Genomic DNA, 25,739 nt, shown 5'->3' with positions numbered 1-25,739 from the left:
AAGAAATAGATCTGTGTCTATCCTAGAACCTAGGGTAGTTGCCCTCTTCTTTCTCCTCAGGCACTTTCTGACTCTTGGCTAGGCCACCAACGGCTACTTTCACCCTCTCTTTCACTAGGGCAGAGTGTCTCTTCTGCCACACCCAGAGTTCTTTGGGGGTGGCCCTAGGGAGAGAAGATTTGAAGTGTCAGGAAGATGGCACTTGGCCAGCATCCTTGGTTATCCTTGCTCCCTGCATTTCAGACAGGCAGCCAGTTCCTTAGGTTGACCAGATGTGAGGAATGCATCTCTCCACCCAGAGAAACTGCTACCTGGGAAGCCTACAGCAGGCCTACTACTGAGACCAAAGTAGTGAGAACCCTTAGAGACCCTGGGCCATTGTCCGGGAAGGGCAGTTGTGAGTTGGAAGGGCTGGGAAGGGAGTCAAGGGAAGGCCCGTGCCAGTGTGAACTAACTCAAGACTTGAGCGGGCTGGAAATGAGGTCCCACATGGCTTGGCTAGGATGGGGCCATCTCTAGACCTGGATGAAGTCATGCTGTGTGCTTGGTACCCAAGCCCAGTTCCCAGATCTGTTCTCCTTGAGTAAGGCATCCTTCAGGGATTTGCCTCCTGGGTAGCTATGGTCCATGACTAGGGGTGACTGATTTATTGGAGGGCCACTTGGTATGTCTGTCCTCAGATTCTTTTCTTACTTTTTTTTTTTTTTTTTGGTTTTTTGAGACAGAGTTTCTCTGTATTGTTTTGGAGGCTCTCCTGGAACTCACTCTGTAGACCAGGCCTGATCTCACTATGTAGCCGAGGATGACCTTGAACTTCTGGTCTTCCCCACCTCCCTGGTGCTGGAATGACAGGTGTGCACCATTGTCCCTTACGGTTTTACACAGTGTTGGGGATTGAATCCAGGGCTTTGTGCATGTCAGGCAAGTACTCTACTGGTCAGTTCCATCCCCAGATCATATGGGCTCTTAACCATCTGAAATCATCGCTTGTTCCCTACCTGGTGTTTAGAGCTGGAGCCTGAGGGCTGGTGCACCATTCTAACAGAGATCTCCCATCCCTCCTAGTCTCCCGCTAGGGAGGACAGTTTGATTACTTCCCCTAAATGTATGTGTCTCATTCCAACTTGGGTTTTAAGATGTTGAGGCCCTGAGGGCGTGTACCTGAAAACAGCTGGGACCCCTAAATGTAGTGATATATTATTTATGATTTTTAAAGCTTGACTGAGGATTCAGAAAGCAAAGTCAGTCACAAGTCATAGAAGCCAGGCACACACCTTTAATCCCAGGAGCCAGAACCTAGGAGAATTAGAGCTCACACCTTTAATCCCAGGACTCATGAGTCCTCAGTCAAGTTTTAATAAATCATAAATAATACATCACCACACCTACATATGATACCACACTCAAGTGTCAATGATCCTGCATCCTAGTTTTCTTTTAATCTGGCCTAGGACATTATTACCAGTCATTCTAAGAAACCAGGCATGAAGAATCAGGGCAAAGTGGGACAGACAGTTGTTGAAATTCTCAGCCCACACGTGGCACTGTGTGCTGTCCAGGTTGCCTGGTGCCCCTAGCTCCATAGAGCTCTCAGGCGGTAAAGACTTTAGTAAAGACTTTAGCGGCTGATTCCAAACCCTGGTTCCAGCTGCAAATTAAATGGGGTGGCACCCTCGCCTGCTATTCCACTTAAGACCTGATTGGGAAGGGAGGTCTCCAGTCCACTCCCTCTTTTAAAGGGCTTTCATGCCATGGTCTGGCTTGCTGTCTTGATGTGGGGTTTCTGTATAAGGGGTGGCAGCCAGGGCAGTGCCCTGGGTCTGGGTATGACTTCTTCTGGCCCTAGGCTGGCACTCAGCACTCTGTAGCCACTCCAGGACTTTGCTTGGGTGCTCTGAACTCTGATGGCTTCTGGAAAAGAGACCCTGGCCTTCTTAGTGAATTCACTGTTTAACTGCAGGAAGAGACAAACTGTCTTGGTATTCTCACCTGTCGGCCAGGGAAGATAATGACACAGCAAAACCAAAAACCCTTCATAGAGCAGGGTTAACATACTGTGTGCCACAGGTCAATCTGACCCCTGGCCTGTTATGACAAATAAACCTCTGTTGGCACATAGCCAGGGTCACTCCTGGATGGCCTGTCAGTGCATTGTGCCTTGGTGGGCATTGCTTCTGTGACAGACACTGCACAGTCCTCAGTGGTGAAGGCATGGACTCCCTGGCTGCTTGTGGATGCTCCTCATGCCCTGTTCTAGGATACACACCACAGGCCATATACCACCCGTGGCCGCCGACTGTTTATAGATGGCGTTGTCTAATCAGACCTAGGAGGCAGGCTCTATTAGGAACCCCCCCCCTTTTTTTTTTTGATTTTTCGAGACAGGGTTTCTCTGTATTGTTTTGGAGGCTGTCCTGGCACTCGCTCTGTAGACCAGGCTGGCCTCGAACTCACAGAGATCCGCCTGCCTCTGCCTCCCGAGTGCTGGGATTAAAGGCATGCGCCACCAACGCCCAGCCTAGGAACCCATTTTGAAGAGAACTCGTTTTTAGTTGAACTGGCTTCAGATGTGAACCAAGGACAACTCTGTCCCATGTCACCACGTTACTCCCTGCAAAGCTGGTGATGAGGAGAGAGTGAAGATGGTGACAATCCGGAGGGTCATCGGAAACTAGCTCTCCACAAAAAGCCAAGCCAGACTCCCCAGTTCAGACTTGGCACGTGCCGATTTCTGTGGGGGAAATTCCCAGTTGTGTGCAGGCTTCCTTTCTTTCTTTGTTTCTTCGGTCTTTTGCTCAGAGTCTCGTGATAACTTTGTCTAGCCTAGACCTCGCACTGTAACTTAGGCTGCTTTAGAACTCCTGCTCTCTCATGTCCCGGGTTCCCAAGCGGCAGTGCTACGGGCATGCACCACCACCTCTGATTTGAAATATCAATGTTTTGAGTTGTAAGTGTAGAGTTTCTTCTGTCTAATAACTGCCTTGCAAAATCCTTAGTCTGAAATTGTGGATGTGGAACAGCTCCGGCACATTCCACTTTGGGGTCTCTGGTCCTATTTGCATGAACAGAGGGCTGAGTGATGCTTTGTTCCTGTTAGTAGGGCCCTTCCCAGCAGTACCAGGCTCTTCTTAGTTCTTCCTCATGTCCTGTGGTGGGCGTGGTCTTCCCTGGAAGGAGGAAGAGAGTAGCCACCTGTGCTAGGCTAGACCTCTCTGCTTGACCCAGCTGATGCAGGGAAGATTCCTGAGGTCTCCCTGTTGGTCCCAACAAGCTCTGAGGCCTTGCTGATTCCTCACTTGCAGCCATAGTGTGGCATCTGAGGCTCTGTCCCTGCCTTCCAAGCTTGTGATTGCTCTGCCTAACTCTGGCTCTCCTCGCTATCTCCCTCCCACCTCTCCACGTGGGAGCTGATGAAGTCTTCAGGGATATGGGTCACTCAGGGCTCCTTTCTGAGGCTGGAGCAAGGTGGTGTGTGGCTCTGAAGGGACCTCAAGCGTGCTGCTGAGTCTTTTCTAGGTCTCCATCTCATCTGGATAAGGGAGGAGTCCTTTTTGTAGGCATGTCTCCCCCAGAGCCTGCCTACCTCCTTTTGGCTGAAGGCCTTGGAGGTCAGCCTTGGGCAGGCCCAATAAGGCTTGGCTTTATCTAGAGGTACATGTGGGGGGGGCAGGAAGCGGGGAAGACTCCATAGCATCTCTGAGGCCCAGTTTCTCCTTCTTACTGCCTCAGGCTCCTCCAGGGATCCATGGCCTCCTGCCGGGCAGCAGTGGGTTGGAGGCCGCCCAGTCCCCCCAGAGGGAGCCATAGGATCCCGTACACAGCTTGCCCTAGGACACAGTGTGTGGCCACAGACAGCATGGCTGCCAACCCTAGCCTGGGAGTCTCCGCATGAGCTATGGAGTGAAGAATGTGACTGTGGGAAACCCAATGCCCTAGGCCAACAGGGCTGGGCAGGAATGGGTGCGTGGGGCAGATGGGCAGAGACCCCAGCAGTGGCATCCTGTGAAGCTGGCTATTTACAGGACCCCACGAGGCACCCCCTCCCCAGCTCCTCCCCCCTCTTCAATGCTGCCACCTTTGATTACTCAGTACCTATTCCAGGAAGCCTTTCCAAAAGGGACATCCCAAAAGTCCCCCTCTGCCCTTCCAACATACAGAGCAGCCTGTTGGTTACAAAGGCATCCTGGAGGTTCCTCCTGTGGCATTCAGACCCTGGCCTCCTGAGGTGAGGGGACACTGCTAGCCACACGATATTACCTCCTGCCTGGGATTTTGGTCTCTGCTCTGCCCATACTGCCCAAGGCAAGGGCGTGTGGGGGTTTCCAGTGGAGCTGGCTCTGGGCCAGGTGTGTGGCTGAGGAGGTGTGATATCAAGGCTGTCTGTGCATGCCTTGCCTTGCCCGAGTCCCCTCAGAGGACAACTGGGGAGGCGGGGAGGGTGCCCGTGCTTCTACAATGACTACAATGAAGGAAGACGTTAAGTTGGTAGAGCAGAGAGGATGTGCAGAGGGGAAGATCAGGCAGGGCAAAGACCCTGTAGCAGAAGGAAGAAGATGGTGAAAGCATTTGAGAAAACTAGAGGAGGGAGTGGAGGTTTGGGTGAGGAATTGCTTCACACAGGGTTGGAGAAGTGACCGTGTTAAACAGACACTGAATGCCAGGTGACTACTGAGGGCTGTGGGTATGCCATCTGGTTTAACTTTGTTTAACCGATGTTTCTAAATGAGGGTTACTGGCCCTCCCTTGGGTGACACATGACAGTGTCTGGAGATGTTTTGGCAGTCATAACTAAGTTGTACTGATATCTAGCTAGGTGACACATTCAGGACACCAGTGGCCTCACCACCGGGGATAACCCAGGGCAGAGTGTTCTCAAGACCCAAGTTAAACTCTCAGCATTTCTCACAGATGAGAGCCAGGATCCCAGGAACTCGCCGTCAGCCATGCCAACCGTCTTTTCTCAGTCCGCTCTGGGAACTGCAGGCAGAGGGCTTGTCCTCCTGTCTTACCGTAACTGCGCATGGCCTGGGCGTGGCCCTCACTGAGCATCATCACCTAGAAGCCGGGGCCTTGCCATGGTTTCTGTCTTCTGACTTGAAAGTTCCTGGGGTCCAGCTCTGGGGATGGTCACTGGATTTGGGTACTACCAAGAGATGATGGTGAAGGCAGGGTGTTGCCGATTGGCTGACTGGTACCAGCACTGCCACACCTCCCCTCACAGATGGCATCTCTTTGGATTCCTTCCCTCAGTTTGGCCCTGAGAATTGCTTTAGCTCCAGTCTTCCCTCTGGAGAAAGGTGATTTTCAGGAGAGGGCAAGCCTTGTCCTGGGCTAGAGCCACTGACTCGGTGAATGTCTCTGAGCCTCGCTGTGTCAAGCACTGTTGGAGGTGCCTGGTTGTTGTGGTACCTGGATCCAACACTGGGCTTGATCAGAACATTTGGTATAAAGCCAGCATATCACACACCAGTGAGAAAAGCTGTTTGAGGTCTGTGAGCTCCCTTTAGGGTATATGAGGGTGCTGTGAAAGCGTGTTTCAGAGTGGATGTCCCTGGTCCTTTTGAGAGGTGATGATGCCTGCTTGAGTGGTGGCTGTGGGGTGAGAAAGGGGTCTCAGGGTGTCCCTGCTGTTTGAACATGAGTGGGGTGCTAGTGCAGGATGTTGTTAGTCTAAAGGCCCAATTCGGTGCCTACTGAAGTCCAGTAGGGAGGGCGGCTCCCCTATGTTCTCAGACACTAATGGGGATCTGTTTAGGGTGATGTCCAGACCCCCTGGGAGGACCAGTGGCCATGGGATGTAAAGATACTGAGTCTCCCTCTTTCTCTCTCTCATGTGTTTGTGTGTGGGGAGGGGAGAGACTCTCTCATGTCTGTGTGAGTGTATGTGGGGAGGGGGGAGACTCTCTCTCTCATGTGTGTGAGTGTGTGTGGGGAGGGGGGAGACTCTTTCTTTCATGTGTGTGAGTGTGTGTGTGGGGAGGGGGAGACTCTCTCTCGTGTGTTTGTGTGTGAGTGTGTGTGTGGGGAGGGGGAAGACTCTTTCTCTCTCTCATGTGTTTGTGTATGTGAGTGTGTGTGTGGGGGGGAAGACTCTTTCTCTCTCTCATGTGTTTGTGTGTGAGTGTGTGTGTGGGGAGGGGGGAGACTCTTTCTCTCTCTCATGTGTTTGTGTATGTGAGTGTGTGTGGGGAGGGGGAAGACTCTTTCTCTCTCTCATGTGTTTGTGTATGTGAGTGTGTGTGTGTGGGGGAGACTCTTTCTCTCTCTCATGTGTGTGAGTGTGTGTGTGAGGGGGAAGACTCTTTCTCTCTCTCATGTGTTTGTGTGTGTGAGTGTGTGTGTGGGGAGGGGGAAGACTCTTTCTCTCTCTCATGTGTTTGTGTATGTGAGTGTGTGTGTGTGGGGGGAGACTCTTTCTCTCTCTCATGTGTGTGAGTGTGTGTGTGAGGGGGAAGACTCTTTCTCTCTCTCATGTGTTTGTGTGTGTGAGTGTGTGTGTGGGGAGGGGGAAGACTCTTTCTCTCTCTCATGTGTTTGTGTATGTGAGTGTGTGTGTGTGGGGGGGAGACTCTTTCTCTCTCTCATGTGTTTGTGTGTGAGTGTGTGTGTGGGGGGGGGAGACTCTTTCTCTCTCTCATGTGTTTGTGTATGTGAGTGTGTGTGGGGGGGAGACTCTCTCTCTCATGTGTTTGTGTATGTGAGTGTGTGTGTGGGGAGGGGGAAGACTCTTTCTCTCTCTCATGTGTTTGTGTATGTGAGTGTGTGTGTGGGGGGAAGACTCTTTCTCTCTCTCATGTGTTTGTGTATGTGAGTGTGTGTGGGGGGGGGAGACTCTCTCTCTCATGTGTTTGTGTATGTGAGTGTGTGTGTGGGGAGGGGGAAGACTCTTTCTCTCTCTCATGTGTTTGTGTATGTGAGTGTGTGTGTGGGGAGGGGAAGACTCTTTCTCTCTCTCATGTGTTTGTGTGTGTGAGTGTGTGTGTGGGGAGGGGAGACTCTTTCTCTCTCTCATGTGTTTGTGTATGTGAGTGTGTGTGTGGGAGGGGGAAGACTCTTTCTCTCTCTCATGTGTTTGTGTATGTGAGTGTGTGTGTGGGGAGGGGGAAGACTCTTTCTCTCTCTCATGTGTTTGTGTGTGTGAGTGTGTGTGTGGGGAGGGGGAGACTCTTTCTCTCTCTCATGTGTTTGTGTATGTGAGTGTGTGTGTGGGGAGGGGGAAGACTCTTTCTCTCTCTCATGTGTTTGTGTGTGTGAGTGTGTGTGTGGGGAGGGGGAAGACTCTTTCTCTCTCTCATGTGTTTGTGTATGTGAGTGTGTGTGTGTGTGGGGGAAGACTCTTTCTCTCTCTCATGTGTTTGTGTGTGTGAGTGTGTGTGGGGGGGGAGACTCTCTCTCATGTGTTTGTGTATGTGAGTGTGTGTGGGGGGGGAGACTCTCTCTCAAGTGTTTGTGTATGTGAGTGTGTGTGGGGGGAGACTCTCTCTCATGTGTTTGTGTATGTGAGTGTGTGTGTGGGGAGGGGGAAGACTCTTTCTCTCTCTCATGTGTTTGTGTGTGTGAGTGTGTGTGTGGGGAGGGGAGACTCTTTCTCTCTCTCATGTGTTTGTGTATGTGAGTGTGTGTGTGGGGGGGGAGACTCTTTCTCTCTCTCATGTGTTTGTGTATGTGAGTGTGTGTGGGGAGGGGGAGACTCTTTCTCTCTCTCATGTGTTTGTGTGTGTGAGTGTGTGTGGGGGGAGACTCTCTCTCATGTGTTTGTGTATGTGAGTGTGTGTGGGGGGAGACTCTCTCTCATGTGTTTGTGTATGTGAGTGTGTGTGTGGGGAGGGGGAAGACTCTTTCTCTCTCTCATGTGTTTGTGTGTGTGAGTGTGTGTGTGGGGAGGGGGAGACTCTTTCTCTCTCTCATGTGTTTGTGTATGTGAGTGTGTGTGTGGGGGGGGAGACTCTTTCTCTCTCTCATGTGTTTGTGTATGTGAGTGTGTGTGGGAGGGGGGAGACTCTTTCTCTCTCTCATGTGTTTGTGTGTGTGAGTGTGTGTGGGGGGAGACTCTCTCTCATGTGTTTGTGTATGTGAGTGTGTGTGTGGGAGGGGGAAGACTCTTTCTCTCTCTCATGTGTTTGTGTGTGTGAGTGTGTGTGTGGGGAGGGGGAGACTCTTTCTCTCTCTCATGTGTTTGTGTGTGAGTGTGTGTGTGTGGGGGGGAGACTCTCTCTCATGTGTTTGTGTATGTGAGTGTGTGTGGGGGGAGACTCTCTCTCTCATGTGTTTGTGTGTGTGAGTGTGTGTGTGGGGAGGGGGGAGACTCTTTCTCTCTCTCGTGTGTTTGTGTGTGTGAGTGTGTGTGGGGAGGGGGAAGACTCTTTCTCTCTCTCATGTGTTTGTGTGTGTGAGTGTGTGTGGGGGGGGAGACTCTCTCTCATGTGTTTGTGTATGTGAGTGTGTGTGGGGAGGGGGAGACTCTTTCTCTCTCTCATGTGTTTGTGTGTGTGAGTGTGTGTGGGGGGGGAGACTCTCTCTCATGTGTTTGTGTATGTGAGTGTGTGTGTGGGGAGGGGGAAGACTCTTTCTCTCTCTCATGTGTTTGTGTGTGAGTGTGTGTGTGGGGAGGGGGAGACTCTTTCTCTCTCTCATGTGTTTGTGTATGTGAGTGTGTGTGTGTGGGGGGGAAGACTCTTTCTCTCTCTCATGTGTTTGTGTGTGTGAGTGTGTGTGTGGGGGGAGACTCTCTCTCATGTGTTTGTGTATGTGAGTGTGTGTGGGGGGGGAGACTCTCTCTCATGTGTTTGTGTATGTGAGTGTGTGTGGGGGGGAGACTCTCTCTCATGTGTTTGTGTATGTGAGTGTGTGTGTGGGGAGGGGGAAGACTCTTTCTCTCTCTCATGTGTTTGTGTGTGTGAGTGTGTGTGTGGGGAGGGGGAGACTCTTTCTCTCTCTCATGTGTTTGTGTATGTGAGTGTGTGTGTGGGGAGGGGAAGACTCTTTCTCTCTCTCATGTGTTTGTGTATGTGAGTGTGTGTGGGGGGGGAGACTGCCAAGCTGGTGAGTCATAACCAGACTGGGCTCTGGGTTGTCCCTCTGTGCCTGTGCTAGGCATGTATCCACTCTGCCTCCTGAAATGCTTTCCCCGCTAATGCCTGCCCACACCCTGACACAGGAGAGGTGAAAGGTAGGGCCACGCTGGTCCCAGATCAGATGGGGATGGCTGGAGGACCCTAGGGACCTTGTGGGATGGATAAGCCCTCCTTAGGAGGCAGGACAGGTCAAGGAACCCAGGCCCCATGTAGGACACTACAAGAGAAATTCTAATAGGCCCCGAGCCAGGCCTGGGACACCTGGCCCAGCCCCGGTGGAATCCCAGGGAGGGGAGTACCTCTTCTCATCTCAGGCTTCAGGCCCAGTGCGTGCCTATGGACCCAAAAGTGCTTCCAGAGAGAGGCACTGTGGGGGGGTGGGGGGATCAAAGTGTGTGCGTTCTGGTAGCTCAGCAGAGTACTGCCTTGTGGATCCTGTGAGGTGGGCAACTTCCCACACAACTGCACGTGCTCACCTAGTACACTGCCTGCTTGTAGGACAGCCGTGTGAGGCCAGGCTGAGGACAAGGGGCTGGAGTTCATCCCCTCCCCACTTCATCAGTGGTAGGAGCATCAAGGTGTGTGTGTACGAGCGTGTGTGTGTGTGTGTGTGTGTGTGTGTGTGTGTGTGTGTGTGCGCGCGCGCGCGCACACATGTGCATGTGTGTGGTGCATGTATGGAGTGGACTGTATGCCTAGGGGCTGTGAAACCCCACTTCCAGTTTGTGTGTGTGTGTGGTGTGTGGTGCGTGCGTGTGCTTGTGTGTGGTGCATGTATGGAGTGGACTGTATGCCTAGGGGCTGTGAAACCCCACTTCCAGCGTCCTCACCTGCTTTTCTTGAGTCCTTGTGACTTGTGGCTGTATTTTTGCTACACCCCTTAAGGCTTGCTCCTGCACTGGTCTCCCAAAGCCCAGATACCCTGAAGCTGGGAGGGGAGCTCTACAGCCATCAAACTCGGGACTCTATGCCTATTCTGGAAACAGGGTACCAGTGTGGCAGGGCACAGGCCAAGTGCTTTGTTTCTCCTGAGGAGACCCCAGGATTCCTGGAATCCCTACCTGCCTGGGAGGCAGGATCCTAGATGTAACTGGGGTCTTCTGTGTGTATATATGTATGTATGTAAGTATGTCTATATGCATGTGCATGTATGTGTGTTAATGGTGTGTGTTGTATATGTATGTGTATGTGGTGTGGCATGTGTGTATGTGTGTGTGTGGCATGTTGGGGTGGTGTGTGTGTTGTGTGTGGAGAGGTGTATGTATGTGGTATGTGTGTTGGGGTGGTGTGTGGTATGAGAGGGAGTGGTGTGTGTGGTGTGGTGTAGTGTGTGTGTATATGTGTAGTCTGGAATCAACCTCAGGGGGTGTTCCTCAGGAGCCGCATACCTTGTAGGTTAGGCTGCCTGTCTCTGCCTCTGCCTCCCCAGCATTGGGATCACAGGTGCGGGCTACCACGTTTGGCATTTTTACACGGGCTCTAATGGTAAATTCACATCTTCATGCATGTGAGGCAAGCACTTTGCCGACTAAGCTACTCCTGGAGTGATCCTGAACAAATAGGAATATATATATATATATATATATATATATGACTGTCACCCCCAGTCTAGCTACATACACACTGAATAGCTTCTGGCATCCATCCCACAGCCTATGCCTTACGTCCTTAAACTCGGGACTTGCTCACACGCTTTGAGCACCTACCGTGTGCCGGGTGGTGTCCTGGACCTGCTCGTCTATCTTAAACAGGCACAGCAGCTTTCTGAGCTGAGTGAGCACTGTATAGTTATCTCTGACATACAAAAACTGATTCTTCAGACAGTACTTGCCTGAAGTCACAGGGACAGTTAGTGACAGGCAGCATCAGAAGTCAAGTGATCCAGTTTTAGCCATGTTGAGACTGTGGCCAAAGGAAGTAGAGGGGTGTCACTGTGCTCTCCCTGTCTATAGGGGAGGTGCCCAGTGGTGAGAATCAGGGCCTGTGCAGCTGCAGCAGGGCCTTTGTGCAAATCTCAGGACAGCAGAGGAGTGTGTTCCTCCTGCGTGTGTGGTGTGGGCCCTTTGCAAGGACGGAACAGGGGGAGACCTTGTCTAAGATGGTTAAGGACAGCTGTGGGGAGCATGACCTGCCTGAAGCCCAGGCCTGGGTTGAGGTCAGCAAGCCCCAGTGTGAGGTGAAGAGGCAAACCACTTGTCTGACCCTCAGGTATGACTCCCTGAAGAACTCACACCCAGAGCTGATTCCAGCTTGGAGGTCTGTGTGTCCAGAGTAGGAGGACTGAGACTCAGGGATGATTGGGAGCAGGAATCCAGGGTCAGTGTTCTGCTGTGACCTGACAAACCTTGTGTCCCCAGGGCGGCATGGTGGATGACAGGAGTGAAGATTCTATGTCCGTTTCTACCCTGAGCTTTGGCGTTAACAGGCCCACAATCTCCTGCATCTTTGACTGTAAGTGACACTTGGTGACATCTGAGTGTGTGTGCACGGCATCACCGTTGGAGTGCAGTTTCACAGTCAGGAGTGTGTATGCTGAGGCGCTAGAGAGCTGACTGTGTGCTTCCAGTCCAGTCAGGACTTTTGGTTTGTGCCCTGTGTACATGTGGACATCTGTGTCTCTGTGCTGGAGATGGGGTGTGTGTCTTCAGGTCCCTCTCCTGCCTCTCCTGTCTCTCTCCCTGGGTTTGGATAGCCTCAAAGGATGCAAGCTGCTGCCTCTGAGCTAGGGTATGTCCTGACTGGAAGAGGCTCCCTCTGTCTGCCAGCTGTTGCCATTTCCATATTCAGCCAGAGTCTGCTGCCTTTCCTGGGGCAGACCCTCATCTTTCTGTAGCTCCAGCCCTTAGCAACCCTACTTATCACATGGCATCTCTGTTTCCTCCTGAGTGAAGATGGGAACCGCTACCATCTGCGTTGTTACCTGTACCAGGCCCGAGACCTGCCAGCCATGGACAAAGACTCCTTCTCAGGTAGGTGGACAAAGGGGGAGCAGAACTCCTGGTGGTAGGGCTCCAAGTGTGTGCTGTGGCTAGCAGGATCCTTGAGTCTTGACTTCAGTGAGTGCTGGATACTGTTTCCAGGTCCTGATGTTTCCTCCTCATCAGGGCAGCTGTGCCTCAAGTGAGACCTAACTGTCCTTTTCTTCCCAGGGGTCATTCTTTGTTAGATCTCTGTCTCTGTGTAGGCCACTCTGTGCAGACCCAGCTCCGTGAGGCCCCTACTTTCCCAGACCAGGTCTCTGTGGTTGCAGTGCTCTCAGACCCAGCTCCGTGAGGCCTGCTCCATCCTGGACCCGGCTCCCGGGCCCTGGCACTCCTAGGCCCAACGCCTGTATTGCCTGCCTGGCCTGGGGTCCTTTATGGAAGCCATGGCTGTGTAGTTCTGTGCATCTTTGCTTCAGAGGCACATTTGCTCCTCCCTTACCTATCCAGGTCTCTCGGTTTCCTGCCTACCCTCCTTGTTCCTTTCCACTCAGCCCCAAACATAACCGGACTTCGCATTCCCTTGTTTTGAAGCACAGACCCTGACAGACAGACAAACCTGCCATAGTTGGCCCATCAGACACACCTTTTGAGGGGTAGCAGCTGTGTTCTCACCGGTTTCATCTCCGCCTGCCCCCACCACCCATGAGCCCCAGCACCACCAGCTTTGATCCACCATTGCAAGCCACCTGCGTGTGCCCAGCCTTTGCATTTAAGGCCTTCTCAGCCTAGAATGCATTTCATCCTCAATTTCAACTTCAGGACCCAGATCACATGTCCTCTGATTCCCCCAACCTGAGTTGGTCACTCCTTCCCTAGTGCCCGACACCTCTCCAGGACATTTCTCTGTGCCCGTATCCACTGTGGGGCTCAGTGGTGGTCTGTCTGCTGTAGTCTTCCCATCGGCCCTGTGCTCACACAGGGAGGTGCCTTGTTTTCCCTCTGGACACTCAGCTCTGGACATCTGAAGGACAGACATTTACAGAGCACCACTGTGTACCTGGGCAGATGCTGACAGCCAGGTGTCTCACCTCCTTATTCTATAGGCAAAGAAATAGAGACTCAGGTAGGTTCCCTTAATTGCTTGAGTTGAAATAGCTGACAGGTGAAGAGTTGGGAATTAAATCCAAAGTTGTTCCCCTGCAAGTGCCTACCCATGGTTAAGGGGGGTTGGCTTCCATGAGATCGACCTTCTGCTGACAGAATGGCCGCACAGCGTACAGCCACGTGCCTGTCCTTCTAAGCTCAATCTCACTCTGCTTTCAGAAGCTGGAGTTCACATCCAGGTTCCTGTGCTCTCAGGGACCTGCCCTCCAGCCCCACTCAGCTGAGCATTCATGGCTGGGGTACTTCCCTTCTGGGCTTTGGGGCTGGCTCCTTGCACATTGACATTGGCAGGCTGGGGGCAGTTAGACATCTACAGTGGCTGTGTCTAGGAACTGACACTGAGAAAGGTAGAGATGGACTGATTGCCAGCCCAGCCTTCTTTCCTTTTAGTGGAGGGTATGTGTGTGAAGGTGGAAGGCTGTTTGTCTTCTGTGAACTGAGCTGGTTACAGACCCCAAAGGGCAGGGACTCCTCAAGGACCGTAGCCTGGGAACCGGGAGCTTGGCATGTGGATTGTGCAGCAGGGTCAGCAGGCACTGGTCTGGGAGATGTCATACTTTCCACCCAGGTAAACATCCCTGGAGCTTTGAGGGCGCTGCCCAGGGCTTCCTCAGAGGCCACGGGCTTCTGAATGAAAGACCCGATTGAGCAGCATCTGGAAAGGAAAACAGCAGCCAACATGGGGGAACCTATAAAACTCTGAGTGTTTATTTTCACTCCCAAACCCTAAACCAAAGCGATTTCTCCCCGGGAACTGACCCTGGGGTGGCTGGCTGCCCAATGCTGTGCCCAGCCACTGGCTGCCGTATCTGAGGAACCTGATGTTTGAAGCCGGAATGTGTGAGGCCTGGGGAGGGCCCAGCTGTGACTGCTACTGCTAGGAGCATCTTCCAGCTGCCTACCCCACCGTCCAGGGCCATGCAGCCCTCTGCTCCCCACTGGGCTCCCACCAATAGTCTCTGGATGTGGATTTGGGAGGAGACACTTGTAGGGGGTTGCTGTTCAGGTGGCCTGAGGACTGTACCTCAGTGGGACCTACCCTTGTGGTCACATCCACTCTTTAGACCCATGGAAGGTGTCTGTGGTGTGGGCTTGAATTGAATGTGTGTGGTAGAGATCGGGCAGAGAGGATAAGATGCAGCTAGGACCAGTTGACTGTTCTGATACTGGTACAGGCTTTGTTCTGAGCTAAAAGCTGTGACTCCAAAGGACAGAGACATCACTTGTCATCAGCTCTGTTCCTAGTTCCGTCTTGCCTGACCCTTCAAAGTGGCAGCATCATGCAATCTCCCAACATAGTCCAAATCCACATCTTCCTAGTTCTATGTACATCAATGCTGTTGAAGGGCAGAAGCTTTGTTCAGCCCTCGCTGAGAACTGCTTCCATACTGGATGGAGCCATGGTTCTGCTGACAACTGCCACTCCATACACAGAGGATCTTTGGGAACTGTTGCCTTACAGGAATAAAGATATGTTTATTATATAGACTCATCGAGGGCCTCACAGGTCAGTGGGCCCAAAGGCATATTCCTTGGCTAACCCAGTTAAGGAGAGATGGCTAACAGGGCAGATGTTACACGATTTAGTGACCCCTGAGGTGAAGGGTCTACTTAGGAAATCCCTGTGGTCCAGTGAAGTTGAAGTGATGTGGTTATGAGAGATGTTCCTGCTAGGGCGGGTCACAGTGGAGTCTGTGGAAACTCAGCTTCTCTGTGCTGTAGTCACCCCTAGCTTTGGGTGTCACTGGGGACTTTCTGCTCTCGGGGCTTCTGATGGCTGCCCTCCCTCTTCTAATCCAGGCTTTCTGTTCAGGTTGGCTCTGGCGCCCGTGGCGGGGACGGGGACCAGACATCCACTCATCAGGCACGGGAAGGGGTTTTCCAGACTGCATCGGAGGCTTGTGAAATGCTTCACTTAGAAAGGGTTCCTGGGAAAGAGACTGGGAAACGGATCCCAGCTTTACGATGCACAATGACTTGGAGGAGCTGCCTAACCTGCTTCAGCACTCCTCAGTGCCTTCCCAAGAACTGGGAGCATGAGTCAGGACTCAAGCCAGATTTGCCAGCCTCGGTCTGGGCCCTTTGATATCTGCCCTCCATCTCTCCTACTGCAGCGTCCTGGCTCTGGTGCTGCCTTCTTTTTGTCACCCAGGCCAGTTGCTTCACCTGTGCATGGCTGGCATGTGGGGACACCTTGCTCTTCTTAGTGCTTTTGTTTCTTTCTTGGATCAGGGCATGAGGATCTCCTTGGGGAAGCTTATTGGATGCAGTCAGGCGAGACTGGCCCTAAGACTCGACTGTTCCCTGCTTACTGGTGTCGCTTTGTCTATGAACTTGGGTAGCGACCATTCTCACCAGGAGTCACACTGAAGAGCTTGGCTGGAGTCTCCTTCATCTCTGCAGCCCCAGCAGCGAGCTACCCTACTGCACGCTAGCCAGTTAGCACATGAGTACTGAGTGAGTGATGTGTTACCAGAGCCCCTATAGTGACACCCTTGCACCTAGAGTCTTTGGCTAACTTGGATGATGCCCGGGAATGTGAGGAAAACATTACAAACAGTTTTATGTTTTCTGGGCATCCTTCCCTGCTGCTTTCTGAAGGGTCACTAAGTAGCTTCCAATAGAAAAGGACACTTACTTTACTCACTGCTTGCTGACACTGGGTTTGATAATTTTGAACTTTTCCCCCTAAATTTTAATTTCATTTATTATTTTTTAATTTTATTTTACTTTTGTGACAGGATTCATGTTGCTCAGGCTGGTGCGGAATACACTATGTAGCTAAAGGTGGCCTTGAACTCCCGGCTCTCCTTCCTTTAGCTCCCGAGAACTGGGATCACAGGCAGTACTCAGGCCTTTTTCTTGATTTTGTAGTAACAATATTGCTGTGGCATAGTTTGAACTTACATTGCTTTGATTTCTGGAGTACATTCCACTCTCCTATGGGGATGGCATAGAGTACTGGACTAGGAGTCAGGCCAGCTCAGCCTCCTGGGTCCAGCTCTCTGTCTGGCGGTTGGGTTGGGTGGGGGCAGGGTACTACTGTCAGTCACAGCTTCTAGTCTGGCTGTTTGATGGCAACTCAAGTATCATCTGGAGCCCCAGGAAGGTCCGAACAGCAGGACTGGCCCAACACCCTGGTGCAAAACTCTGGACCTATACAAAAAATGTCCTGTCTGGAGCTTGCTGCCAGGACCCTGGATCTCTTGTAAGGGAACCTGGTGGCATCTTCAAGTGGCCTGTGTCCGGAGCCTCTCAAAGGCAGCTCGTGGTCCTCAGAGAGCTCTGTCCAAAGATGCCCCCTAGGGGGTTGCCTTAGCTGTTTGGGTCCTGCAGCCCTCAGGCTGGCTGGACTATGGACATGGGGATCCAACCCTTCCCCCCTGACCTCCCTGACCCCTGCTCTTTGCTTCCCTGACAGAGGATGTGTCTGTGAGTCCGTCTGGCCACCTTGCTGCTTGCTGCTTATGTCTTTTGCAGGGATGGGGGTGGGGAGACGGGCGGGGGTGGTGGTGGAGGCTGGGCCCTGGCCACACAGTAGCCCAGTGTCTGAGGCCCAAGGCCTCCAGGCCTGTTCTTTACAATGCTTTTGTTGTCCCCTTCCCTCCCATGGGTGGGTGGGGTGCCTGCATGTGGGTCTGGGTGAGTTTTGTTTGTAAGCTGCCCCCTCTCTGTCCCCCAGCGCTGAGCTCATTGCCTGAGCTGCTGGAGCTGCTGGAAAGAGCCAGCCTGCTCAGAGGCCTGCGTGGGGGGGTGCTGCCAACACCAATACAACGTGCATGGCCGCTACAATGTGCAATTGTGACCTTTGTGTAAACGCGGTCGGTCTGGGGCCCGCACGCTTATAAAAATAAAGCATTGGGAAGCACAGGGGGTGGGAACAAAAGAGGCTTTTTCGCTGGCTCTCTAATATGGTTTTATTTATCGGAACGCGCCCTCCTTCCCTTACTGGAACTGGGAGAGGTTCTCTGCCGAGCTTGGAGCTGATGGTATCACAGCCAGACGGTTTCATTAAATGCACAGACGCCGCCAGGCCTTGCCAGGGGCAGAAGGAAGAGGGCTCTGGGCCAGCCTACCAGGGCCTGTGCATGGATGTGGGAGTTCCATGCCAGGGAGGCACTCCCCCGGGGCATCTCTCTTTCTCTCTGTTAAGGGCTTCCCATTGCCCTCTTCCAACCACAGAGTCAGGTCCAAAGCCAGCATCACAGGGGATGCCCTCCATGACTCTCTTCTGCCCCTCAGTTCCTGAACTAACAGACTTGGCTCAGGTTCAGTGCCCATCAGCTAACCCAGTATGGCTCTGCCACAGGTGCCTAGGGCTTCTGACTCTGCGGTAGATGCCTTCACCCTTACAGCTAGAGCTTGAGTGGCCGTCACAGAGTTGAACCTTGCTGTCTTCCTTAAGTGGAAGTCCTACTCTTACTTTACCTTCCCATCTCTTCTTCAGTCACCCTGTGCCAGCCCCTCCCTTTGTCACCTCCTGTGCAGGGGTCTTGGTTTGTCTCTTAGTCTCTTTATGTCCAGAAACCTGGCCTGGTTCCCTGTCTCCTCATCCTGGCCTGGGATTGTTTGGACGGTTCCACATTGTCTGAGGCTACTGGAACTCTCTAGGGTCACACGGGAAGTTAATGGCTGTGCTAGGACTGGCCTGGGGGCTTGGCATTTGGAATAGAACTGGGACTGAAGGCGTTAGCTGTGTTAAGGTTTTATGCTTGTTCTTCTTAGACATCCAGGGGACTTGGTATTTGGGACAGAGCTAGGCTGAAGACATCAGCTGTGTTAAGGCCCTGTGCTTGGTCTTCTTAGACATCCAGCTCAAGCTGCCAGCATCCATATGTCCTAAGCACCTGCCGTTTGGAATGAATGGGACCCTAGCCCTAACCTGACATGCTCTCGGGAGAAGATAGAGAGCATCCTCCCTCAAGCACTTTACTCTGCTCCCGGATGTGCACACATTCCCTAGACCTCACACTGGTATCCAAATGTTTCCCACAACATTGCCTGAAACTTGCTAGAAAGTCAAGGACCCTACCTAACTCTCCTGCATCATGTGTGCAAGAGAAAACATTCTAGGTGATTCCATGGTACCTTCACATTTGGGGACCACTGTTCTGGAATCCGCTCCAATCATACCAGCTTGCCTTTAGACAGGGCAGAGAAAATGATTGGCTGGGTCCCGGGCCGTTGGGGCTGGCAGGTGTCACAGGAATTTTGGGCCAGTGAGGAGCTCATGCAGTGCCTGGCAGCTGTTGGCTCTGCATCCACCTAAGGCTGAGCCGTCTCTGCCTGTACCAGTGCAGTAGCCTCATAAGTGGTTGTGCATCTCTATGTGGCAACTGGGGTGAGCTTCTAAAGAAGGGGGCTAGTCATGTCCTACTGAGGCTGTCTCAGGGCCCCCGGAACCTAACCCCTGTGCCTTACTCCCCCTCCTCAAAGAACCCAGATCTCCCATGAACACACTTCCTGCCCTTTGGTTTATTCTTCCAGACTCTCATTCAAATTGTTATTAGTTGCTGATTTTTACATTTTGCTCCAGTTGTGTCTCCAGCTCCCAATGCCCGGTTCCTAGTATGGTATGAAGAAGGCACTCTGGAAATACTTGTTGGATAAATGAGTGAGCCACACTGGCACCCACTTTTTCTGGCACACCTTGCCCCAGTGGCCAGATAGGAGTGGGAAAGGGAAGGTTTAAAGTTCAAGGCCAAGATCAGGCTCCATCTCCGTGTGGCTATAGCTGGCCTCAGAGTTGGCATCTGGCCTGAATGTTGTTATTCCAGAGTGGCAGCCACAGCCATGCTCTGGCTTTGTGTCCCTGTGACTCCTGAACCGTCTGCTGAGTCTTGTCTCCTTCCTCACCCACTCCACAGATCCCTATGCCATTGTCTCCTTCCTGCATCAGAGCCAGAAGACGGTGGTGGAGAAGAACACCCTGAACCCCACCTGGGATCAAACCCTCATTTTCTATGAGATCGAGATCTTTGGTGAGCCAGCCAGTGTGGCGGAACAGCCACCCAGCATTGTGGTGGAGCTGTATGACCACGACACCTATGTGAGTATGTCTACCTGCTACTTTGTTGCCCATTTCCAGGACGGTGGGGCAAGCCATGCTCTGAGTGTCGGGACCTGGCTTAGTCACGTCTCCCCAAGGCTTGGACTGCAGGCCCCCCTCCTCACTGCTCACTGAAATGGTTTTAGAGGGGTTCAAAATGGATCGCTGGCACCTGTGCCGTGACCCTTGGCAGACATGGCTAATCAAACGGAGATCCAGAAAGGGCACAGAGTTGTGGATTGAGGGTCTGGCTTCTCTCCAGGTCTACCTTGTCCCTTCTCACCACAATTATTAATCAGTTACTTTCTGTACTGGGCTGAGTGGTCTCTTGCCTGAGGTTTGCTGCTGAGGTGGGAACTGAGACACCCAGCATGTGAGAACCCTCTAGGAGAGACCGAGTGTCTGGAGTACCGTGTGGTACAGGCAGGGCCTTTCCATGGTACTGTTCAGCAGACTATCCTGTGGTGATGCTATGCCTTCTGGCTGTGCTCTCTGGGAGGGGAGCCACCAGCTTCATGTGGGCCAATCACACTGGAAATGCACTTGTACCAATGGAGAAACTGAGTTTTAAATTTTGTTTAAGTAACCGCAACAGGGTGTGTTGCGCATGTGGCGTAACTGGTGGAGTGTTTGCTTAGTGTGCACAAAGACCTGGATTTACTGTATGAACTGGGCATCTAGGCATAGTGGCGCATGCCTGTAATCCCAGCATTTGGGAGGTAGAGGCAGGAGGATCAGGAGTTCAAGGTCCTCATTGTTTACATATCAAGTTTCAAGCCAGCCTGGGCTACCTGAGACCTTGCCTATAAACAAAACAAAATCAAAAGTCTCCGGTGGCTTGTGCTCCAGTATAAGACAGTACTGTGCAAAATATCTAGGGAAGTTGGGGTGAAGACAAAATTCCCGAAACATATGTGAGAGGGGAACATAGAAGGGCATTCTAGCAAATATGGGGCCTGCTGGAGGACGGAGAGAAAGAGGTCAGGGGAGCTGGGGGATAGAGGCCAGAAGTAAGGGTGGCCACGTGGTACCAGACAAGGCAGACTAGGTGGAGAGGCCAGGTCTGGGCGGGGTACAGTGGCAAAGAGGGGCTGGAAGCCGTTTCCAGTAAGAGTTGCCGTGACTATATGTCAGCAGCCAGGGGTTGGGGAGTGATGCTCTCTAAGGCGCCCACCAGATGATGACAGAGGCTGACAGTGGGTAGCGCGGGCCTGGTATGGGGATTCTGACTTGGGAGTTCTACAGGAAGCCGAGTTAAGGACAGGGAGCAACGGGATGGAGTGTCATGGGATCATAAAGGGAAGGAGGAATGCAGGTCCTGGTACTTGTGGGGCAGAAGGAGAAGGGAGGCAGGGGGCTGGGAGGCACTGGATTAGTGCCAGGCAAGCTGGTAGGTTCCCAGGCTGGGCCAGAGCTCTTTGCAGGCCTTCTTATCCACGCCCAGCCATGGTAACTCTTCCTAGAAATGTCCTCTGAGATGTGCCGTACCCTCCCTGCTCAGGCCAGGTCCTACTTGACCTGTCCTTGGCTACCCAGCCAGAAACTCTTTCAGGAGAATCTTCTGGAAACGTTGCTCCAAGCTACTGCTCTCGAGCTTGCCAGACAAGGGAGGCAAGGGGGAGTGATGGCCTGTTTTGGGGTAATGGTGGCCCCAGGGCTGAGCTGGAGTTGTGCCCATTGGGAATCAGCCAGCCCTGCCCCTCTGTAGAACTGCAGCTAAGGGGCCCACACATAGCCCCGAGAAGCTCCAGACCCTTCCCAGTGCTGTGGCTACACTCTGAGCGATGGTTCTGGATTGCCACTCGCTAGTGTGGAGGGTGTGCTGGAGCTGGTAGCCATTCCAGGGTGGCGCTTAGAGATGCCGAGGCCCTCCTGTAGCATAGTGTGAGAACAGTCAGGGCTGTCTCCCAGCTCCTCTCCTGGGCTGAGGACATGTGATGCCCACAGCACCATCTGGGTGAGGCCTGGCTTTGCCCACTACCTTGTGAACTATGGGCGACTGTCTGCTGTGACTGAGGTGGGGAGAGGTGGCCATGGAAGTAGGCTGAGGAGAACTGGTGTTCAGTCACTGAGGGGAGGCGGACCTGTCATGTGGGCAGCAGGAGTGAAGGAGGAAGCCAGGTTCAAGACTTAGGAGGTGAAGACATCATTTTAGTAAGACTCACTTGGGTAAGCAAGGTCACATTTTCCCCCCATCGGAGAAAATGGGGAAGCTAGGGGTGAAACAGTTAAGTGATATAAGGGTCCCTGACACATCAAACAAGGATGTTAAGGAAGTGTAGACAGACTGTTTCTCTCTGATGGTCTCAGGGATGATTAAGCAAAAGCATGGGGGAATACTAGTTGGATATACAGAAGGACTTCCACAAATGTTGTGGGAATTCTATCCTAATACAGTAAGGCTGCTTGTATCTTGTCCTCACAGTTGGTCTAAGAGGACAATGCTTAGCATTCTGCACTAGAGGCTGCCCTGACTTCCTGGGTCCTCTCTAGTCCCCGAGGTGGGATGCAGGTCTAATTTTGGGGGGTGGGGTGGGGGAAGGATGACACTGACTCTTCCTTTGCTACACTGGTCCAGGGTGCTGACGAGTTCATAGGTCGCTGTATCTGTCAGCCCAGTCTGGAACGGATGCCCCGACTGGCCTGGTTTCCACTGACCAGAGGCAGCCAGCCTGCGGGCGAGCTGCTGGCAGCGTTCGAGCTGATCCAGAGAGAGAAGGTAAGGCTGGCCACTGTCCAGGCCTGGGAGGCCCAGCTGGGGCCTGGCCAGTGGTGGCGGGGCTGTCCACATGCTGAACGCAGTGGAGACTGGGATGGATCCTCTGACGTCAGCCCTCCTACTGACACCCACACAGCCCACGCTTCCTGATCTCCAAGTCCAGACACAATCCACTTGAGGGCAGAGTATTGGTTTCTAGATGACGGAGTCCTCTGGCCATTAGCAGTTTTTCTTCCTGGGTCATCTCCTGTCATGGTTTCCAGGAGTCTATGTAGCTGGGGCCTCAAGTGTGGGAATGGGTGCTGGGGGTAGGCTGTGCCGTGGCCTGGCTCCGGACCTTGCAACCGGGACCCTACTGTCAAATGCCAGGCTGCTCTGAGTGTGTCCTAGGGCTTGCCAGGGGCTCCACATCAGCCTTGTTTGCTAACTGCTCCTGTGGCAACTCTGAGTAAGGTGTCTGGAGGACACAGTCTACCGCCCCTTCAGCTCGGGACAACCTGTACCCATGGCCTGTTGCTACTTGACACAGTCTATGGGTGTTGGCCCAGGGTAGAAATGAGGGGTCTGGGATGGGGATGAGCAGCTGAACAACGCCCTTTTTCTCTATTCTAGCCAGCAATCCATCATATCCCTGGCTTTGAGGTAAGTCTTCTTTGTATATTTCTCTCCAGTCTTCCTACCTTTGCAAACCCCTCTAGGCTTTCCTCTCCTTTGCTGGCAATGTCCCCTGGGTCTTCTTCCTGTCCCTCTCCCTCCTTTTCCCGGAGGTCCCAGTAGAAAACCTGTGTTGAGCCTCAGGTTTGTTTTCTTCTTGTTCCATTTTAGATGAGGCTCAGCAGGAGCTGCTTGGGCTATGGGGAAGGACACACTGGGTAGCCACACAAGCCCTTCGCACACCCTTTGCTTCTCCCGCCCTTCTCCTGCCAGTCCCCCCCCTTGTCCTGGTAGAACTGGGGCCCTCAGCTCTGCTAGTACCTGGGGGTTCTATGTAGCTTTGCCAAGGCTCCCCAAGCCTACAATGCAGTTCTATAACTTTGCGTGAGGCCCGGCTTCTTCCTGGGGCCGCTACACAGGGTCCCACTGGTCTGATGTTCTCTCTCTGGCCACTTCTGGAGAGGACCAGACTTTCTCACAGCCCATTGTCCCTTCTTCATATGGGAGTACCTGAAGGGTGTGGCGAAGAAGCTGGCATGCTCACCCATGGTGGGAGGGTTTCCTGTGGGTGCCATCTCTATCCCAGCCAGTGCTTCCGGTTACTAATGGGGACCTTTTGTTCTCCTGGTTCTTCCACTGTCTCCCGGATGTGGCCCCATCCCAGATGCATGAAACGTCAAGGATACTGGATGAGGTGAGCTGAGCCCAAGGATGGGGAAGTGGTAGACCTGGAGGGAGGGAGATAAGGGCCAGCCTTCCAAGCTCCTGTCACAGCGTGACTGCTCTGGGTGTTAGTCCTTATGCTCAGAGTGGAGCTACAGCTGCCTGGGGTACATCCTGTGTGGTCATTCTAGCTCCAGAGACTTGATGCCCTTAGAAGTTCAGACATACACAGATCACTTGAATGACAACACTGAGTTTTGTCTGGTTGAGTACCAGATGGCATATTTTCAAGCATAAAATGTTGGGCAGGTGCCAGAGTAGCCAAGGACGCCTCTCTGGTAGTGGAGGCAGGGTTAGGACTCTGTCAAAGCGCTGAAGAAGGTGGGAGGTACATGTCCTTGGTCCAAGGGGTCTAGGTGCAGTGTTAAGATGCATGGGAAGGAGAGCCCTGTGCAGAGGCCAAGCAGGAAAAGGCCATCCATGTCCTTCGTCAGGGAGTCAGGGACTCCCTGGGCTGGGTTGGGAGCGGATACCACTTGACATTTTCGGTGCAATTTGGACTTGAAGTGCAGGATCAATCAGGATGTGGGATTGTAGCCCGCCTCCCTTCCCTCACTTCCTTTCACTCCCAGGCAGAGGTGGGGGGCCTGCCAGCTGCTGGCCCCCTTTGCGCCTGACAGGCGGCCTCCTGCTTCTGGCGGTCATGAGGAGAGACTGCCGATTTGGAAGGCAACATAGAACCCTAGCCAAAACCCACAGCCTGTGCTGAAGAGGACCCAGCCTAGGGATGAGTTATGACAGGCTCAGAATCCTTCACGACCATGTGTCATATGGAATAGCGAGGGCTCGGACTCAGGGTGAGGATGCGGCTGTGGCCTGGCCGCCATGAAGCAAATCAAAACTGCAGTCTGGGGCCAGACTCTGAAGGGTTGAGCAGCAGCGCTGGCCAGGCCTCCTGCTGAGGCTTCCTGTGGTCAGCAGGGCCAGAGGACAGTGATCCTTGGGAGTTTTCTGCTTACAGACAGGACCAGTCCATCAGATTCAAAGGTTCGAGGCCCAGGGAGGGGACCCATCCTATAAAGTGACCTTGTGATGCCCCTTATCCCAGAGGGTGCCAGTGTAACCCTTGGCCCTGAGTTCAGCACACTTCCCCTGACTGAAGGCTGAGTCTCCTGCCAAGAACTTGGGGCTTACTCAGTTTTAAGGCTCCCCAGAGCCGAGAGAAAGCAGGTCATTCTCCTTGCTGTTCTGCTCCTGCAGAAAGCCTGCTGACCCAGCAGAGGGTTTTCTGTCTTTTTTGTGTGTGTGGTGGTCCAGCACCTGCTTGTGTCCCCTGCTAACTTCCCTCAGGCTTCCAGTCCAGTCCCTGTGCCCAGTCCCCTGGGAGCAGAGCAGGAGCAGGGGTGTGGTAAGAGGGCTCTCATGCAGGGCACATGTGCTGTAGAGCTGGGTGTTAGAAGAGAGAATGGGGAAGATAATGGGAATGGGACAGTTGTGGCTGTGGGGGCCTGCTGGAGCACGGCCACAAGGAACAGGGAGACAGTGTCTTTAGAGTGGTTAAGTCCAGGAGCATCCAACTGCTAGCACCCTAGGTGGGAAGCCACACACGCCCCCACGGTGCTGGAGGGCCTGTAAGTGAGGCATGGGCTGGCTGTCCATGAGAACAGCTTCTGGAGCAGGACAGAGGATGGATCCCCGGAGGAGGGGAAGCAAGGGAGTGGCAGGAAGGTTTCTGGAGGCAATGCCTTGGGCTGAAGACCCCGTGCTGCTTGCTGTAGGGACACTGCAGTAGCAACGGCAGCCTCTCTCTCTCACAGGCTCTCTGCCATGGGAGCACTGCTCTGTGGGCTCCAGGTGGGGGAAGCCAGGCTGCCTTGCTTGCTGGGGGCTTTACATTGTGCAGAGATCTGCGCCCCCGTGGAAAGCTGACGGTGGTGTCTTTGGCCTTCGTCCTCTCTCTTTTTTGAGCTTCGTCCCATCCTCCTCGTCTCGTCTTCCTCTGTACTCTCCTTGGCCCATCTTCTTTTCCCATCTCTTCTGAACCCCTCCCCTCTTGTTTTTGGTCCTGAGAACAAAGGCAGTTCAGGCTGCCAAGGGGAATGAGTTCAAAGAAACTGCAATTTTAGATTTCCTGAGAACTGACGAGTATGCACGTGCAGCGTGCATGGGCGTGTTGGTGGGAACACGCGTGTGCACACACAAGGCAGGCGAGGTTCTGGGGGTTTCTTACGAGTGGGGATCTGAGAACTGGGAACATGTAGAGGAAGATCTTCCCCAGAGCCTGGGGAACTTGACTGTCCAAAGGACATGGTTAGTTGTGTCTCTTCTTTTCTGCTCTGAGGTAAAGGATGCCCTGGTAGAGGGGCAGCGTATGCTTCTTGGCTGCTTGTAATGCCAGCATGGTGGTCCAACTACTCACCCTAGACACCTTCCCATCTAGGAGGTGGCGGGATATACAGTTTACTCTGAGACCTACCCCAGGTTTTCTCCTG

General features: G+C 53.1%; 1 protein-coding gene across 22 annotated transcripts in view; it reads left to right on the top strand.

The window, feature by feature from the left end:
• The window catches only part of Dysf (dysferlin), a 200,191-nt gene that overhangs the window by 111,071 nt on the left and 63,381 nt on the right, over positions 1–25,739 (top strand). For all 22 annotated transcript variants that reach the window (XM_040737838.1, XM_005071085.4, XM_005071079.4 and 19 more), the window contains 6 exons: positions 11,432–11,525; positions 11,966–12,043; positions 19,030–19,211; positions 21,790–21,930; positions 22,543–22,572; positions 23,249–23,278. In XM_040737838.1, the coding sequence (XP_040593772.1) occupies positions 11,432–11,525; positions 11,966–12,043; positions 19,030–19,211; positions 21,790–21,930; positions 22,543–22,572; positions 23,249–23,278 (555 nt within the window). The remainder of the gene's footprint in view (positions 1–11,431; positions 11,526–11,965; positions 12,044–19,029; positions 19,212–21,789; positions 21,931–22,542; positions 22,573–23,248; positions 23,279–25,739) is intronic.

This window comes from Mesocricetus auratus, unplaced genomic scaffold (genome assembly GCF_017639785.1).
Source record: "Mesocricetus auratus isolate SY011 unplaced genomic scaffold, BCM_Maur_2.0 Super-Scaffold_100676, whole genome shotgun sequence".
Taxonomy (NCBI): Eukaryota; Metazoa; Chordata; class Mammalia; order Rodentia; family Cricetidae; genus Mesocricetus; species Mesocricetus auratus.
Note: the sequence above shows the minus strand (reverse complement) of the source record. Positions and strands in the feature narration are given on the sequence as shown.